Source organism: Crocodylus porosus, unplaced genomic scaffold, assembly GCF_001723895.1.
Source record: "Crocodylus porosus isolate Cpor-Errol unplaced genomic scaffold, CroPor_comp1, whole genome shotgun sequence".
In the NCBI taxonomy this organism is placed as follows: domain Eukaryota; kingdom Metazoa; phylum Chordata; order Crocodylia; family Crocodylidae; genus Crocodylus; species Crocodylus porosus.
In genome coordinates, this window is record NW_017728931.1 from 120023597 (window position 1) to 120037313 (window position 13717).

General features: G+C 44.1%; 1 protein-coding gene across 1 annotated transcript in view; it reads left to right on the forward strand.

Moving 5' to 3' along the window:
• The window catches only part of LAMB1 (laminin subunit beta 1), a 65121-nt gene that overhangs the window by 24312 nt on the left and 27092 nt on the right, over positions 1–13717 (forward strand). The window contains exons 15-21 of the mRNA XM_019543540.1: positions 593–797; positions 1599–1742; positions 2006–2237; positions 3558–3721; positions 4294–4518; positions 5944–6161; positions 7015–7111. Of these exons, the coding sequence (XP_019399085.1) occupies positions 593–797; positions 1599–1742; positions 2006–2237; positions 3558–3721; positions 4294–4518; positions 5944–6161; positions 7015–7111 (1285 nt within the window). The remainder of the gene's footprint in view (positions 1–592; positions 798–1598; positions 1743–2005; positions 2238–3557; positions 3722–4293; positions 4519–5943; positions 6162–7014; positions 7112–13717) is intronic.

The window sequence follows — 13717 nt, forward strand, 5'->3', positions numbered from 1 at the left end:
GCCTCAGTCAGTTCCCGGGCAAACTCCTGGTCAAGCTCAGGACTTTGAGTGGGAGGTCTGTAGTAGACTCCCACCGTTGTGTCCCCTGTGCCGTATTCCCCATGAATTTTTACCCAGAGGGTCTCTAGCTGTCCATGCCGGTCGCCAACATCAGCTTGCAGGGACATGTAGCTTTAAATCACTATAGATGTTTTTAGACTTAAGAGTGTGTGCTGCTCTATTTCTTTTCTAACCAGAGCTCTGTTTTGTGCTTTATAGAATTGAAAATAGTCTCCTGAACTGGTAAGAGTAGTCTTTGGGAAAAGGTATATTTATACCTCAAAAATATCAAACTTGGCCTTTCTAAACACTGGGTTTGCATAAATTATAAAACTGTCGTCCTAGCAAAAATACTCCATGAAAATTAAAGCAAGCCTATCGTTTTAATTCCAAGTTCAGTCTCCACTTGTTACTGAGCATTCTGTTTTGTGAATTTTTGTTTCTGACCCTTAAAGGTCAGTGTAATAGGAAATGACAGAATACTGAGTTTGGGCAAAAGTGGACTGTGGCACTATACATGGTAACACTTTGTCATTGCAATACTGTTTCACAGCTTGTTCTTATGCCTTACTGCAAATCACTGGACATATTCACGGTTGGAGGCTCAGGAGAAGATGTAGCCACTAACAGTGCTTGGGAAACCTTTCAAAGATATCGATGCCTGGAAAACAGCAGGAGTGTGGTGAAAACCCCAATGACAGATGTCTGCAAGAATATTATTTTCAGTATCTCTGCATTGTTACATGAGACAGCATTAAGTATGTATAAACTCCACCGACTTGCAGAGTAAATGACAATTTTCTAGTTGCGTGTGTGTTGAGCAAAAGGTGATACTTGGATCTATTTTACTGTATTTACTTGAATCCAAAATGAGGGTTTTTTTCCCCCATTCAATATTGGGGGGGACACCAAAAAGGCCTTACCTTGGGTTTGAGTCCCGGTCCGGGGCAGGTAACAGCTCTGGGTGCAGCCCTCACAGAGCTTTAACTCATGCCCTGGGCTGGGACTGAAGCTGGAGCTGCTGCCTGGAGTCAGCAGCAGTTGCAGTGGGTCTAAGTCTGGGGCCAGTGCCTTTAGTCAAGTGATCGGGTGGGCCAGGGCTGGGGCCAGAACCACTGATGCCACCTGCCTAGGGCCAGGGCTAGAGCAAGCAGAGCTCTGTGCCCCAGGTTGGAGCCAGAGATACCCCATACGATACATGGGGTGGGCAGATGCTGTTGGGGGTGGGGTAAGTGGTAGGGGAGGCCAGGGGGCAGTGGGCTAGGCACCAGGCTGGGGGAAGGGGCAGGAGTCAGGCAGCTTGCCTCCATGCTGCTGCTTTCTCTGCTACAGTGGTGCAGAGACTAATTTAAGATGACCCCTGAATAATTAGATTCTTTACATGGAAAATTATAAGAAACTTATAATTCTTAATTATTGGGTGGGGGGGGGTCTTAAATTTAATTCTTAATTATGGAGGGGTGGAGGTCTTAAATTTGAAGTTGTGTTGGATTCGGGTAAACCAGGTATCTACTGGGTGCCATGATCTTCTTCAAATTCTGTTTTCTTTTCCTGTTCAGCTTGCCAGTGCAACCCTCAAGGCTCAGTAAGTTCAGTGTGTGACCCTAATGGAGGACAATGTCATTGCCGTCCAAATGTTGTTGGAAGAAAATGTGACAGATGTGCTCCTGGCACTTACGGGTTTGGACCTAATGGCTGCAAAGGTGTGTTAATTTGTAAAACCTGAGCATTCATTCTTGTCAGACAATAGCTCATAGAATAATGGGGAATATTGGCATTTAATGCAAAGGTACTCAGTTTAAAATTTGTTTTGTGTTAAGTGCTAAATTCTGTTACAGTTTTGTCCTTGCTTGAACAAAACTCAAGTGGGAGTTTTGCCAGACAGAGCTGCAGAATCAGTTCCTGAGGCTGGGGCTGTGTAAATGTAACAGAGTTTTTGTTGTTGCTTTTTTTCTTTTTCTTTTAGCTTGTGAATGTCATGTTCAAGGCTCTGTTCATTCCTTCTGTCACTCGGAGACTGGCCAGTGCCACTGCTTCCATGGAGTTTATGGTCGTCAGTGTGATCAGTGCTTACCTGGATACTGGGGCTTTCCCAGCTGTCAGTCTTGCCAGTGTAATGGCCATGCGGATGGCTGTGATCCCTACACTGGGGAGTGCTTGAATTGCCGCGATTACACAATAGGTCACAACTGTGAAAGGTATTGTCTCTATTAATATTGTAGCCAATATTAGTTTGCATGTAAGCAATTATCTACTCTACTGTCCCATGCAGAATTAACGGACCTCCTCAGTCATGATTGAGGTGAATCCGTCCCACTAGGGACTGATTACTATCTACATGTCCAATTACTGTGAAGCAATAAACTCTAGAGCTGTTTGACCCAGAGTAAACTGCTTGCAGGTGCTGAGCCCACACATGCTCCTGGGACAGCAGCAATTTGAGCTGGGGCGGACCAGGCCTCTGGCTGGCTGGGCTAACCAGGAGCAATTTCTGCCCATGGTCAGTGTTTCCACATGTTTCAGCGCAATAAATTACTCACCATAAGATAGTGCTGTCAGAAACTGTCCCTGGCAGTACTATCTTACAGCAGAGTTAATTAGTTTAATGCACTCTAATATTGGCCCAATGTGTAGACAGTGACACTTTACTGCAGAGCTGATTAGTTTATCCCCCAGTAAAGCACACTTAGATGTACCCACTGAGATCAGAGAAAAAAACCAATTTGATCAGGCACCTTTATTTGTAACAAGGTGCCCTACCTACCCCGATAACCCTTCAGAGAACACATGCCATTTGTTTTTGAAGTGCTGATGGCCCATATATAGATATCTTGGTTTGGCCTGAATGTAAAGATCTTGGTTTACCTAGTTGGACAGCTGGGTTCAGGAGGACTCAGAGGACTTGTATTCCCCAAGAAAGGCCTGGAGTCATGAAAGGAAAAGAATGATATTAATTTAAATACAGCAGTCTTAGCAGGAATATGTATGGCTGAAAGTACTGCACAACAAAAGCCAAACTTGGGGCCCTCATGCAGAACTGGCCAGAATTCTCTGGTGACTGGTGTGACCGATTGTAGCCAATGAAAGCCCCATCCTTTGGCAGCAGCTCCTGAGTACCTGTGTGGTCTCCTCTGTTTGCCCTTGCCTGAGTACAAGAGGGTGTGCTGAGGAAGAAAATGCTCAGTAAAGGGATTTCCCCACTGAAATATTTCCAATAAAGCTACTAGAATAGGTTTTAAATCCTGAATGAAAAGTGTGAATATCAGATGATGCATCTGAGCTGCAGCAGTCTGGCTTGGCTTTGTTCTCATATTCTATGCTTGTGTGAGCCAAACAAAATATGCTTATGGTAGTATTATTCAAACTATGAATAGCATTTGCAGACCTAGAAAGATATTGTTTTCTTAGCCCCTCTCTCCTCCAGTCTTGAAAACCCAAATGTAGTGTCATTTTCCTGCAGAAAAAATGTTTTATACAGTGTTTACTTACAGTCTCTCATCTGCCTTTACTTAATGCAGATGCCTTGGTGGCTTTTATGGAGATCCTGTCCTGGGATCAGGCGATCATTGTCGGCCTTGTCCTTGCCCAGATGGCCCAGAAAGCGGGCGTCAGTTTGCCAGCAGCTGTTATCAGGATCCTATTACTCTACAAGTTGTGTGCGTCTGTAACATGGGGTACATAGGTAAATACCAAGGGCATTAAATGTCTTGCACCTGTTGATTTGGCATTACAGTGAGGGGAATGTGTATGTACGTTTGGGACAGGTAGTGTCAGTATAAGTATTAATGCATGTGCCAGTTCTTATTCACACATTGTGGACCAACCTCTGCCAAGCAGCATCTACAAACATTAATAAGAAAAACAATGTCAAAGAAAGGGGAGAGGTTACTTTACTGATGGTGTCTCTCTCATAATAAACAGTTAGAAGAATCACTTCTAAACAGGCTGCAAACCTGCAGGTTAAGGTGGAACCTTAAAAATGAAAACAACTTCTACGGTCAAAATATCTTACCTCTTTCAAGCTTAAGTGAAAAGTTATGATGACTCCCTACCTGTGTTGGTGCAACTCCATTAAAACCAGTGGAGCTATCTATGGCAATTTAAAAGAAGCCAGCCAAATATGATGTTTTGCTACTCTGAATATGTCAGTAACTCAATTAATTGCTGTCATCAACCTATCAGTCTTTCTGTTTATTAAGTTATATGTTAACAAGCTGCAATAATAATTCCTGTCCTGGTTGTTTGTTTAAAAAGGAAGCAGATGTGAGGCATGTGCTTCTGGCTTCTTTGGAAACCCCAACGAGATTGGTGGAGCCTGCCAGGAGTGCCCCTGTAACGACAACATCGATGTGACTGACCCAGAGGCCTGTGACAAGCAGTCTGGGACCTGTCTGAAGTGCCTGTATCATACAGAGGGTGAAAACTGTCACCTCTGTAAAGATGGCTATTATGGCAATGCGCTGCAGCAGGACTGTAGAAGTGAGTGAAGTTCCTGTTCCTCACCTGTGAAGTTCCCATTCCTCTGGCCACAGTTCACTTAGCTGCCTTAGGCTCTAGAACCTCATACAGTGAATAAATTATGGAGGTGCTGACTTTGCACAACAGCTCAGCACTTTATTGGATGGCAACAGTAATGTGAGCTATTTTTAATTTACCTGGGTCTATTTCTGAGTAAGCCGGGTGCCAGAAATTTAATTATCTTTCACCCCAAGTGAGTTTGCAACTTTTCTTCTGTTCCCTGTGACTCCTCAGCAGGCAGGGCTCCTTACATTTAATGAGGAGAGAAGGGTTGGCCAGCATTTACATGTCCTGAAAGGATGAGGCTTTTATGGGATAAGGGTTTCTTGCCTTCTTGTTAGCATTCTTTGTTTCCCTCTTATCAAGAGAATCAAGCATGGCCATTTCCTGCTGCTTCTTAAGCCCTGAGGACTTGGCTTTTGTTTACACAAACATTCCTGCCATGTTAAAAAACAGCAGGAGCAGATTCCTGGAGCTGGAGTGAAGGGCTGCATCAAGGAATGATAGTTAAGAATGGTTATGGGCCAGTGAGTGAACTCTTGAGGGGGAAGGGAGGAGGGGGAAGCCATGCTGTTGCTGCTTCTTGCCTGTTTCTATTAAAAGGCAAGAAAAATTCCAACTTTTACTAGCACTACTTTGGGAGGAGCTGGGTTCTTATCTGGTTTCCAAAATATGAGTGAATCTGTTTTTCCATGGTCTGTTTGTTGCTCTATTTCTCTTGGTTATTTGGTGAGCCAGAAAAATCAACTTACCTTTCAGATTCCATGAGGAGCTTGAGGGACTGCCACTTGGAAATAATCTTTTCACTCAGACAGCATGGTTGCATGGAAGTAATGAGAAATGGTATACCTGGGACCCCAGGGCATTTGTATGCAGATTTGGTCCTGCAAGATGTTGAGAATTTTCAGCTCCCATCAGCTGCAGCATAGCTCACAGAAACACTCTGTAGGCTTAGTTAAACTGTTGTTCAAATACACTTGGAAACAGATGTCGTAGGACTCTTTTGGCTTGTGTCTTGCAGCATAAATTCTGTAACATAAATAGAGGCATTTTAATGAGAAGGCAGTTGACTGTCCAGATATCCATCCAGGTGTTCACCGTGCACTCAGCACTGCAGGACCTGGACATATTTGAAACATAACTAAGTAACTCTTCCATTCCAAAGTGCCCCTGGATTTTTTTTCCAATTCAATTTTAAAATGTCCAGAAATGCCAGTAGGGATGTCAGTGTTACTTTCCCCATTTGAATTGGATGGCTTCGTTCCCTGAAATCTACCTCCTGCTTTAAAAACTCACCAGTGACAGACGACTCAGTTTGAATTCAAGTTAACATTTGGTTGCTCCAGCTTGTCCTAGGTGTTCATGCTTCCTGCTCTTCCATTGCAGAGTGTGTCTGTAATTACTTGGGCACAGTGCAAGAGCATTGTAGCACCTCGGAGGACTGTAAGTGTGAGAGAACAACAGGTCAGTGCCATTGCCTTCCCAACGTAATTGGGCAGAACTGTGATCGTTGTGCACTGAACACTTGGAAGCTGGCTAGCGGAACCGGCTGTGAACTCTGTGATTGTGATATCGCTCGTTCCTTTGGGCCATCATGTAATGAGGTAAGAGACAATACATTTCTCAACAAGTTGGCCTTGTTGATGCCAATTTGAAAAATACCCTGCTGAAAAGATATTGGCTGTAATCCTAGCAAAGCTGTATGATCACTCTGGAAATCTAGATTACCTTCTGCTTCTTGAAGAAAAGATTGGAAAGTTATCAGTATTCCATATAATTGTTAGGGACGCAGACTTTACCAGAGTGACCTAGAAAAAGAGTTAGATCAAAAATGGCAGTCCATGGAAATGTAGCAGAAGGATTTTAAATGTGTTACAGGTATTTTCTTTCTACTCCAAATCACTTTTGGAGTTCATACCATGTTGCAACAAAGGTTGAGTTTTCGGAAGTGCTGACCCTGTAATTTTAGGCAACATGCCAGAGAGCCCATTTTGTGGTGGGAAAGACAATTCAAATCTGGCCAAGGCATATACAAAACATCATATTTTCTTAATTTTTTGTATCATTCATCTTCAGACAGGGTTCAAATTACACTTTGACTCTTGGGAAGGTCTGCAAAAAAAAAATTAAACCAATTCATTAATTAACAAGTCCACCTAAGCGAAGGAGCAATTCAATCGGAGACTCACACCGATTATGATTTTCAAATTTTACAGAGAGGCTCTCATTTCTTATGGGGGTGGGGTGGCTCAGCCCCTCTGAAGCTCCCCTTTAATTCACACCTTGCTTTCAGAATTTGTCCTACCATTTTGTTGAAAATTGGTTCTTTTGGTTTGTGTGCTCAGCTGCTGAAGAGATCACCCTGACTCTAAGCACTGGGAAGGGTTTCTAGGCCTTTGGTGATAGCCTTTTCCAGAAAAGACACTCATTTTGGCTTCTGTGGTATTCTTTTAATAGTTCACTGGACAGTGTCAGTGCATGCCTGGGTTTGGCGGTCGCACCTGCAGTGAGTGTCAAGAGATCTTCTGGGGTGATCCTGATGTGGAATGCCAAGGTAAGTCTTGTTCACCCTGCCCCTCTTGTGTTTTGTTACCCATCTGCACTTTTAGTTGGAAAACTTTATCTTATTGTTAGCATCAGCCCTTACTGTGACCTTGCTGGCTAGTTTATGTAAAATTGTTCTGTAAATCATGCTGAATATAGTGAGCTCTATTCTCCCGAATGGTTCTGCTACTATCTGAGCACACAGAAGGTAACAACACTTCAAGTCATTTCAGCTCCCCTGCACATTCCTGGGTCCATGGGTGGTCAGGCAGGTGTTTTCCAAGAAAAAGTATTGTCAGATCTTTAAGGTATTTGGAACAAGAGAGGAAGGTTTTACAAAATATGTGGCAGTGCCTCTCTGTTTTGATACCTCCATTGTAATGGCAGGAAGAAGCCTGTCCATGTTTGGTGTCCGTTTGGCATAATGGCTTAGGAAGGATCAGCAAACACAACAGAGTTCTTGCTAAGTCAGTTACAAAGTAGATTTGTGGATGTTTATTAAAAAAAAAAAAGTGGTAATTTTTATTGAAATAAACCTATTAATTTGGAATCCAGCGATTCTGTAACCTTTTAATTTTTCTTTCTGCTCAAACAAACAAATAGTATAAAAGGGCCTGTTTAAGAAATGGAATTTGTGGGTTTAAGAGTCAACGTGGGGGTTTAAGAGTCAATCTTTTAGGGTTTTAGTTTTGATTTTATATAGTAAAACATGCTTTGGATTTAGAATTTTCCATTTCTATCTTTGCAAAGTCACTTGCAATTGAAGAAAGGTTACCAAGGCCTTTAATCTTCAGCAAAGGATTTTTCACTTTGTTTAAAATTTTCTGCAGACAGTGGTGCAGTTAACAAGTTAGATGGTATGCTACAGCCAGCAAAGTGTAAACCTAGTTAGGTAGATTGTTTAAATCCTACGTTCTTTATGCCACTTCATTATAAACAGGCCTGTTCATTACAAGGGAAAAGAAACTTGGAATGCTGTCCATACCAAACAAATTTGTGCCTGGGATCTGTTTAAATATGAGAGTTGGCCAGGAGGGTTTGCTGAAAATTATTTCTATTTTCTGCAAGAACAGACTTGTGAGATCTTTTAATAAATCTTTTGTGAGTGGATTTCTTGGGGTCTACTGTTTAAAAAGATAATGGGTGTCACAAGTATGCAGGAGTTCACAGTGAAAGACTATTAAAGACTGTGGTAGAGCAGGTATTACATTTATTTTCTAAGCAAACCAGCATTTTAGCTGCTTTCTGCAGAGCTGCATGTGTTCTTCTAGTTAAATGCAGCTGACTGCATCTTCAGTCTCAAAAGCTTCAGGGCAGTGATTGTCTCCTGATATCTGTTTTCTCCATCGAGGCTTTTTGATGGAATCCATCAACACATGTTATCAGCGACATTTTGCTCTATGCCAGGGTTTCTGACCTTTTGCTTTAGTTTCTGCGCTCTCATTTTGAACATGTAAAAACCTGCTTTTTAATGTCTATAAAATGAAAAATGATAATATACTATTATTTAGAATACAAGGTAGCCTTAAACTCCTCTATCAAATCCAGTAACTCTGCCCTGCCTTCTAATGTAGTTGACAAATCAGACTTATTTGGGTATAAAATCTGATCTTTCTTGGAGGTCTCATTCCTCAAGGAGAATCCTTGATTTTTCTGAGTTGCATGGTCTGTGACAGGCCATAGAGATCAGCTTGTCATGAGGCAGCATATCTGGTAACGCTTCACCTGCTTTAGGTGACCCAAACCAAACTCTGTGTGCTGAAGAACTGTGGAGTACTCGGCTATAGTAACCCTGTGTAGTAACCCTGTGTGTTAGTTTAAGAAGTAAGGAGGCTCAAGTACTAGCCTGCCTGTGGGTTATTTTGGTGGACTGCATACTACCTGCTCTGTCCAGCTGACTGGGAAGCATCTTTCCCTCACTCTAGGCCATGAAGCAGCAGTAGAAAGAATAAAGACTTGGTCTCACTTCCAGTTTTATTGGCCAGCTGCTGTAATGAGTATAGGTTCCTCAGTCTTCACCACATTGTGGAATATGATGCAAATCTGATTGGAGTCTCAGCTTTGTAACAAAACCCTGAACTGTATGAGTTCTGTGATATGATGGGTTTCATCCCTCATATTTGCCACAAACCTAGTGTGGAGACTTGGGCATTACACTTGTTATCTCTGAAATAGGATCTTCAAGCAGCTGGTGACAAAGGCTTTTACCTAACACTAGGAAACTCACCTTGTTTACAGTACTGCTCTGATCAGATTGTATATTGAAGCCTTTGTGATAGATTTTGAGATTGCTGACTCCAGTGGAAACAGGATTAGACCCTGATGAGAAACTAGTGATGGAAGGAATATATTGCCCACACTGATCTGACTGTCCAGACTGCACATTCTTTATGCAGGGATCCTGGTTTCTCTGTTTTAAAAGTGCCGCCCCTCCCACAGGGTCCTGAGGGCCCTGCAGGACAGAGAGACAGGCCCTGCACAGCCTGTTATGCCCGTGGGCTGTGGGGGCTGGGCAGTGCAGGCTGCTTTGCCCCAGGCCATGGGGGCTCAGAGAAACCAGAAGTGCCACAGTGGACACTTCCAGTTTCACTTTACCTTATAAGCCAGCATGCTGGTTAATAGAGTATGCCGGCTTGTAAGGTGCTGGTTACCGGAGCTTTTACTGTAGATAGATAGATACAGGGATATGAAGATATACGTGGTTGTGTGTATCAGTTGAACACAATGTTTTATTGATATATTTACAATTTAGAAAGTTTGGAAGCCTACCAGTGCCTCAATCATTATAATAAAGCATAAATTCTAAATACCTATATATTTTGGCATTTGATTTTAGTTTGCTTAATCATAGAAAATCAGAGCTCCCCCTGTCCCCTTTGCTCACCAAGACACAGGTCCAGCTGCAGCTGTCCCCTCCACCCCTACTTTGTGATGCTGAGCAGCCCTGATATGCAATTGCCCCTCACTCCCAAGCCATAGCACCCCCAGTCCCACTAGTGCCCCTCACTCCCGACCCCTAGTCCTGCTGGTGCCCCTCACTCCTGACCTGCTGCCCCTAGCCCTCCCCCAGTGTGTGAGTAATAGGGGTATGTGTATGAAGCAGGGGGAATATGTGTGTAGGTACCCAACCATAGGTGATGTGTCAGGGGGGCAAGTGCCCTCCCAGATTTGTGCACCCACAGCAGGCATTGGGCTGCAGCCTGGGCGGACCGGCACGGGCAGGAACTGCCCCTGCAGCCCAACAGGCAGGTAGAACCTGGTGCATGAGGGCAGAGTTTCATAGTTTGTAGGGTTGCAAGGGACCTGAGCAGATCATCAGTGGGGCAGCAAAACTCATTGCCTCCACTGGCACCACCCCCCATGTCACCAGCAGTGCGAGGAGTACCAGGGGAGAGGGAGAGCACACTGCCATCACCTCCTCTAGGTGCTCGTGCAGCTCTACCTCACTGCCATGGCCCAGCTGCTACTCCCTTCAAGCCATGCCTCTACCCCACATGGGAGGTGGTGCTGGGGGGGCAGCGCAGGCAGCCCGAGGGGTGTGGTGGTGGTAACTGGACCATGGTGGTGAGGTAGAGCCACAGCTTGGAATGCAAGCAGCTGGCGGCAGGAGGAGGTAAGGGCAATGCAACCCACCCCTCTCCCACCCAGTCTGTTACTCCTTGTGCTGTTGATAGCACTGCTGGTGCGGGGGTCCCAGTGGTAGTAGCAACAAGTTTCATTGCCCTGCTCTGCCCTCCTGTGCTGGGTCTCACCTGCTGAGCCATGGAGGCAGCTCCTGCTCCTGCCCCTGCCAATCCAGCCAGGCTACAGCTCTACACCCCACTGTGGACACAAAACTGGGGGGCCACATTCTCCCCCCATTCCCCATCTAACACGTTACCCCTGGCTCCCAACCCCTCCCCAGGAGTACACGCAGCAGCGGGGAGCCACTCCTCCTCTCCAGGGACAAGCTACCCATGGGTCATCCCACTTCTCAAATGGGCCCCATGGCCACGCATTCCTGAACCAGCCAGGGCCCTGCACACCACTTCAGCTGGGCAGCGCACCCAGCCCCAGCTGCCAACCCTGCCCCACTTCTTCCCTCACCGTGGCTGCCACTACCACCTCAGTCTGCCCACCCCTCCAGCCTCCTGCCTTGTCTATCTCCCCCTGCTCCCCCACGTCTCATCTGTGTCCCCCCATAGACTTACCTGCAGGGAGCTGTGGAAACTGCTTTCCACCACACCACCTGGCTGCCACCTGCATGCGTGCATGCACACATGTACGTGGTGCCCCCTGCTGTGATCGCCTTCCTCCCACTCCTCGCAGCCCCTTGCAGGCCAGAGCTCTGCCAGCCTGCAAGGGGAAACCTGCTTTTCCCCTTCATTTTTCTCCTTTAAAGGAGAAAATCCATGTTTTTCCACACCAAACAGAAAACCAGGTCCCTGTTTATCAATAGTGAGGAGAGTTTGTGAAATGGAGACCACTCACTGAAAATGGAGGAAGTGCTGTTGGAGAAAGACACAGAGGTGTTCATTTCCTGAAGTACTGTACAAAAGACCAGGATAATCAAACAAAGAGTGAAATCAGATTGACTACACAGCATGGAAATTGGATCTTGACACACCTGGTACAGGAAAAAGAGTCTACATCTGGGGGAGTGACTCCATTGTGAAACCCTGAGTATTTCAGACTTCCACCCCCTTCCCAGAAGAGCTCACCAGCTGGGAAATGGGGGAAGAAAATGGTGTTGTGGATTCAACTGCTAAATAGGAGGCTTGAGCATCTGGGAATTTGGGGAGTTAAATGAATTGCAGCTGTGGGTCTGAAGCCAGAGATGGCTGGCACTGCTCTGCTGGGAACCAGAAATTCAAGAACAGGTTTCCCCATCATAATTTCCACTGCTAGAGCTGACAGCTGCTGCAGGGCTGAGAGCATGCTTGTCATTTCTTTTACTAGGGAATTAGAGTTAAGAGGTTGAGGTCTTAAGGCCTTGTGCCCGTCCGTGGTGAATGTCACTAAATGGGAATGACACTATAATTCTACCCTGTGGTAATATTTATGTTAATAGTACTCCTAGCCCATGTGGAAGACTCTACATTGTTTAGTTTATTATTCAAACTCTTTGTGTGTATGACTCTGTGCACACACATGCATGTACACATGTAGACAAATACCTGCTCAGATAGCAGTAAAATTTCAGGTTTCTTGAAGCACAAACCTCTCAATTATTTCAGGGCTTGGAGTTTTTCCAAACCCTTATGACCAAATTGCAGGTTCAGTGCATGAGTCTTCTAAGGTTTGTACTGCCCTGTTTTTCACTCGCAAGAGGAATTTCTGAGGAAAGTCTGAGTTCCTGAGGACTGCTTGGGTTGTTATAATGGAGCCACTGTGCACTCCAACAGTAAGGTACAGCATTTTAAAATAATTTTAAATATAAAATACAAAAATTAACAAATGGTAAAAATAAATAGAAAATAAAATTGCTGCTATCTCTATTGTAAACAAGAACAGAGGTATGGTAATTGGAGAAGGATCCTGTGAAATCAAAAATGAGGATGTTTTAGGTTTGTTAAAGGAAACTGGAAGTTCTCCAGACCAGGACCCAAGAAATTTTCTCTGACTCTTTGGAGGCACATGTGCAATATCTTTGGCCACAGGTTTATAGGAGTGGCATCTCAGCCCTTTGTAGAGTATCAAATGCCTTTTCATTTAGAAGCAATTAACTATGGCCATTGTGTCTTGGTTTAACTTGCTGCTGTATGCTTGGCCAACTGCAAAGGGAAGATCTATATCTCCTTCATGAATGTAAAGAGGGAGTGTGTTTTGCTCCATTGCCGTAGACTGTCTTGCCCCTTGGTAAGTAAATAATCAAGCTTTGCTGTTACTTGAACTAATACAATGAAAGTAACATTTGTATCATGAGCTGAAAGCAGAGAAGGGTCTTGACAGAGATTTGCTTTCTTTTGTTTTAGGCATTCATAGGATGAAGTTGAAATAGTAGGTCTTTCCCTGTGGTTGGTTAGCTACATGTAATATAAACTTGCATACTAACACTCTCAGCTCTAATTTATCCTTTTACAGACACAATTTAAGAAACATTTTATGCATGAAACTGTTGCAAAGTAATGTTAGCACTTCATAAAACTGCATAAATCAGAAGCTGTAGTAATGTTTCTGAAGTCTCCTGTGGGTGTTCTGCATCAGCATGCAGGCAGAACATCAGAATGCCAAGGAGTTAACAATAAGTTTATAGTGTAATTTGAATCAATAGCTGATTATTCAAAGAAAAAGATCTGCTAACTATGCAGAAGTTTCAAGCTTACAAATTGCTGAATAGTCTGATTATCATAATGGCTTGTTACACCCAGGAAATCCATGCCAGGCCTGAACAAAACCTATTGCTGTTTTCCTTTGGGGGACAAAGCATTTAATGCTATCCATCCACAACTGAAAGGTGGAAAAGGGACACGTCTGTAGCACCTTCTGGTGAAGTGTGGAACAATATGACTAACACCCATCATGTGATGCTTGAGTTACTTAAAGAAATAAATGTGTGTGTGTGTGTGTGTGTGTGTGTGTATGTATATATATGTATGTGTGTGTGTGTGTGTGTGTGTGTGTGTGTGTATATATA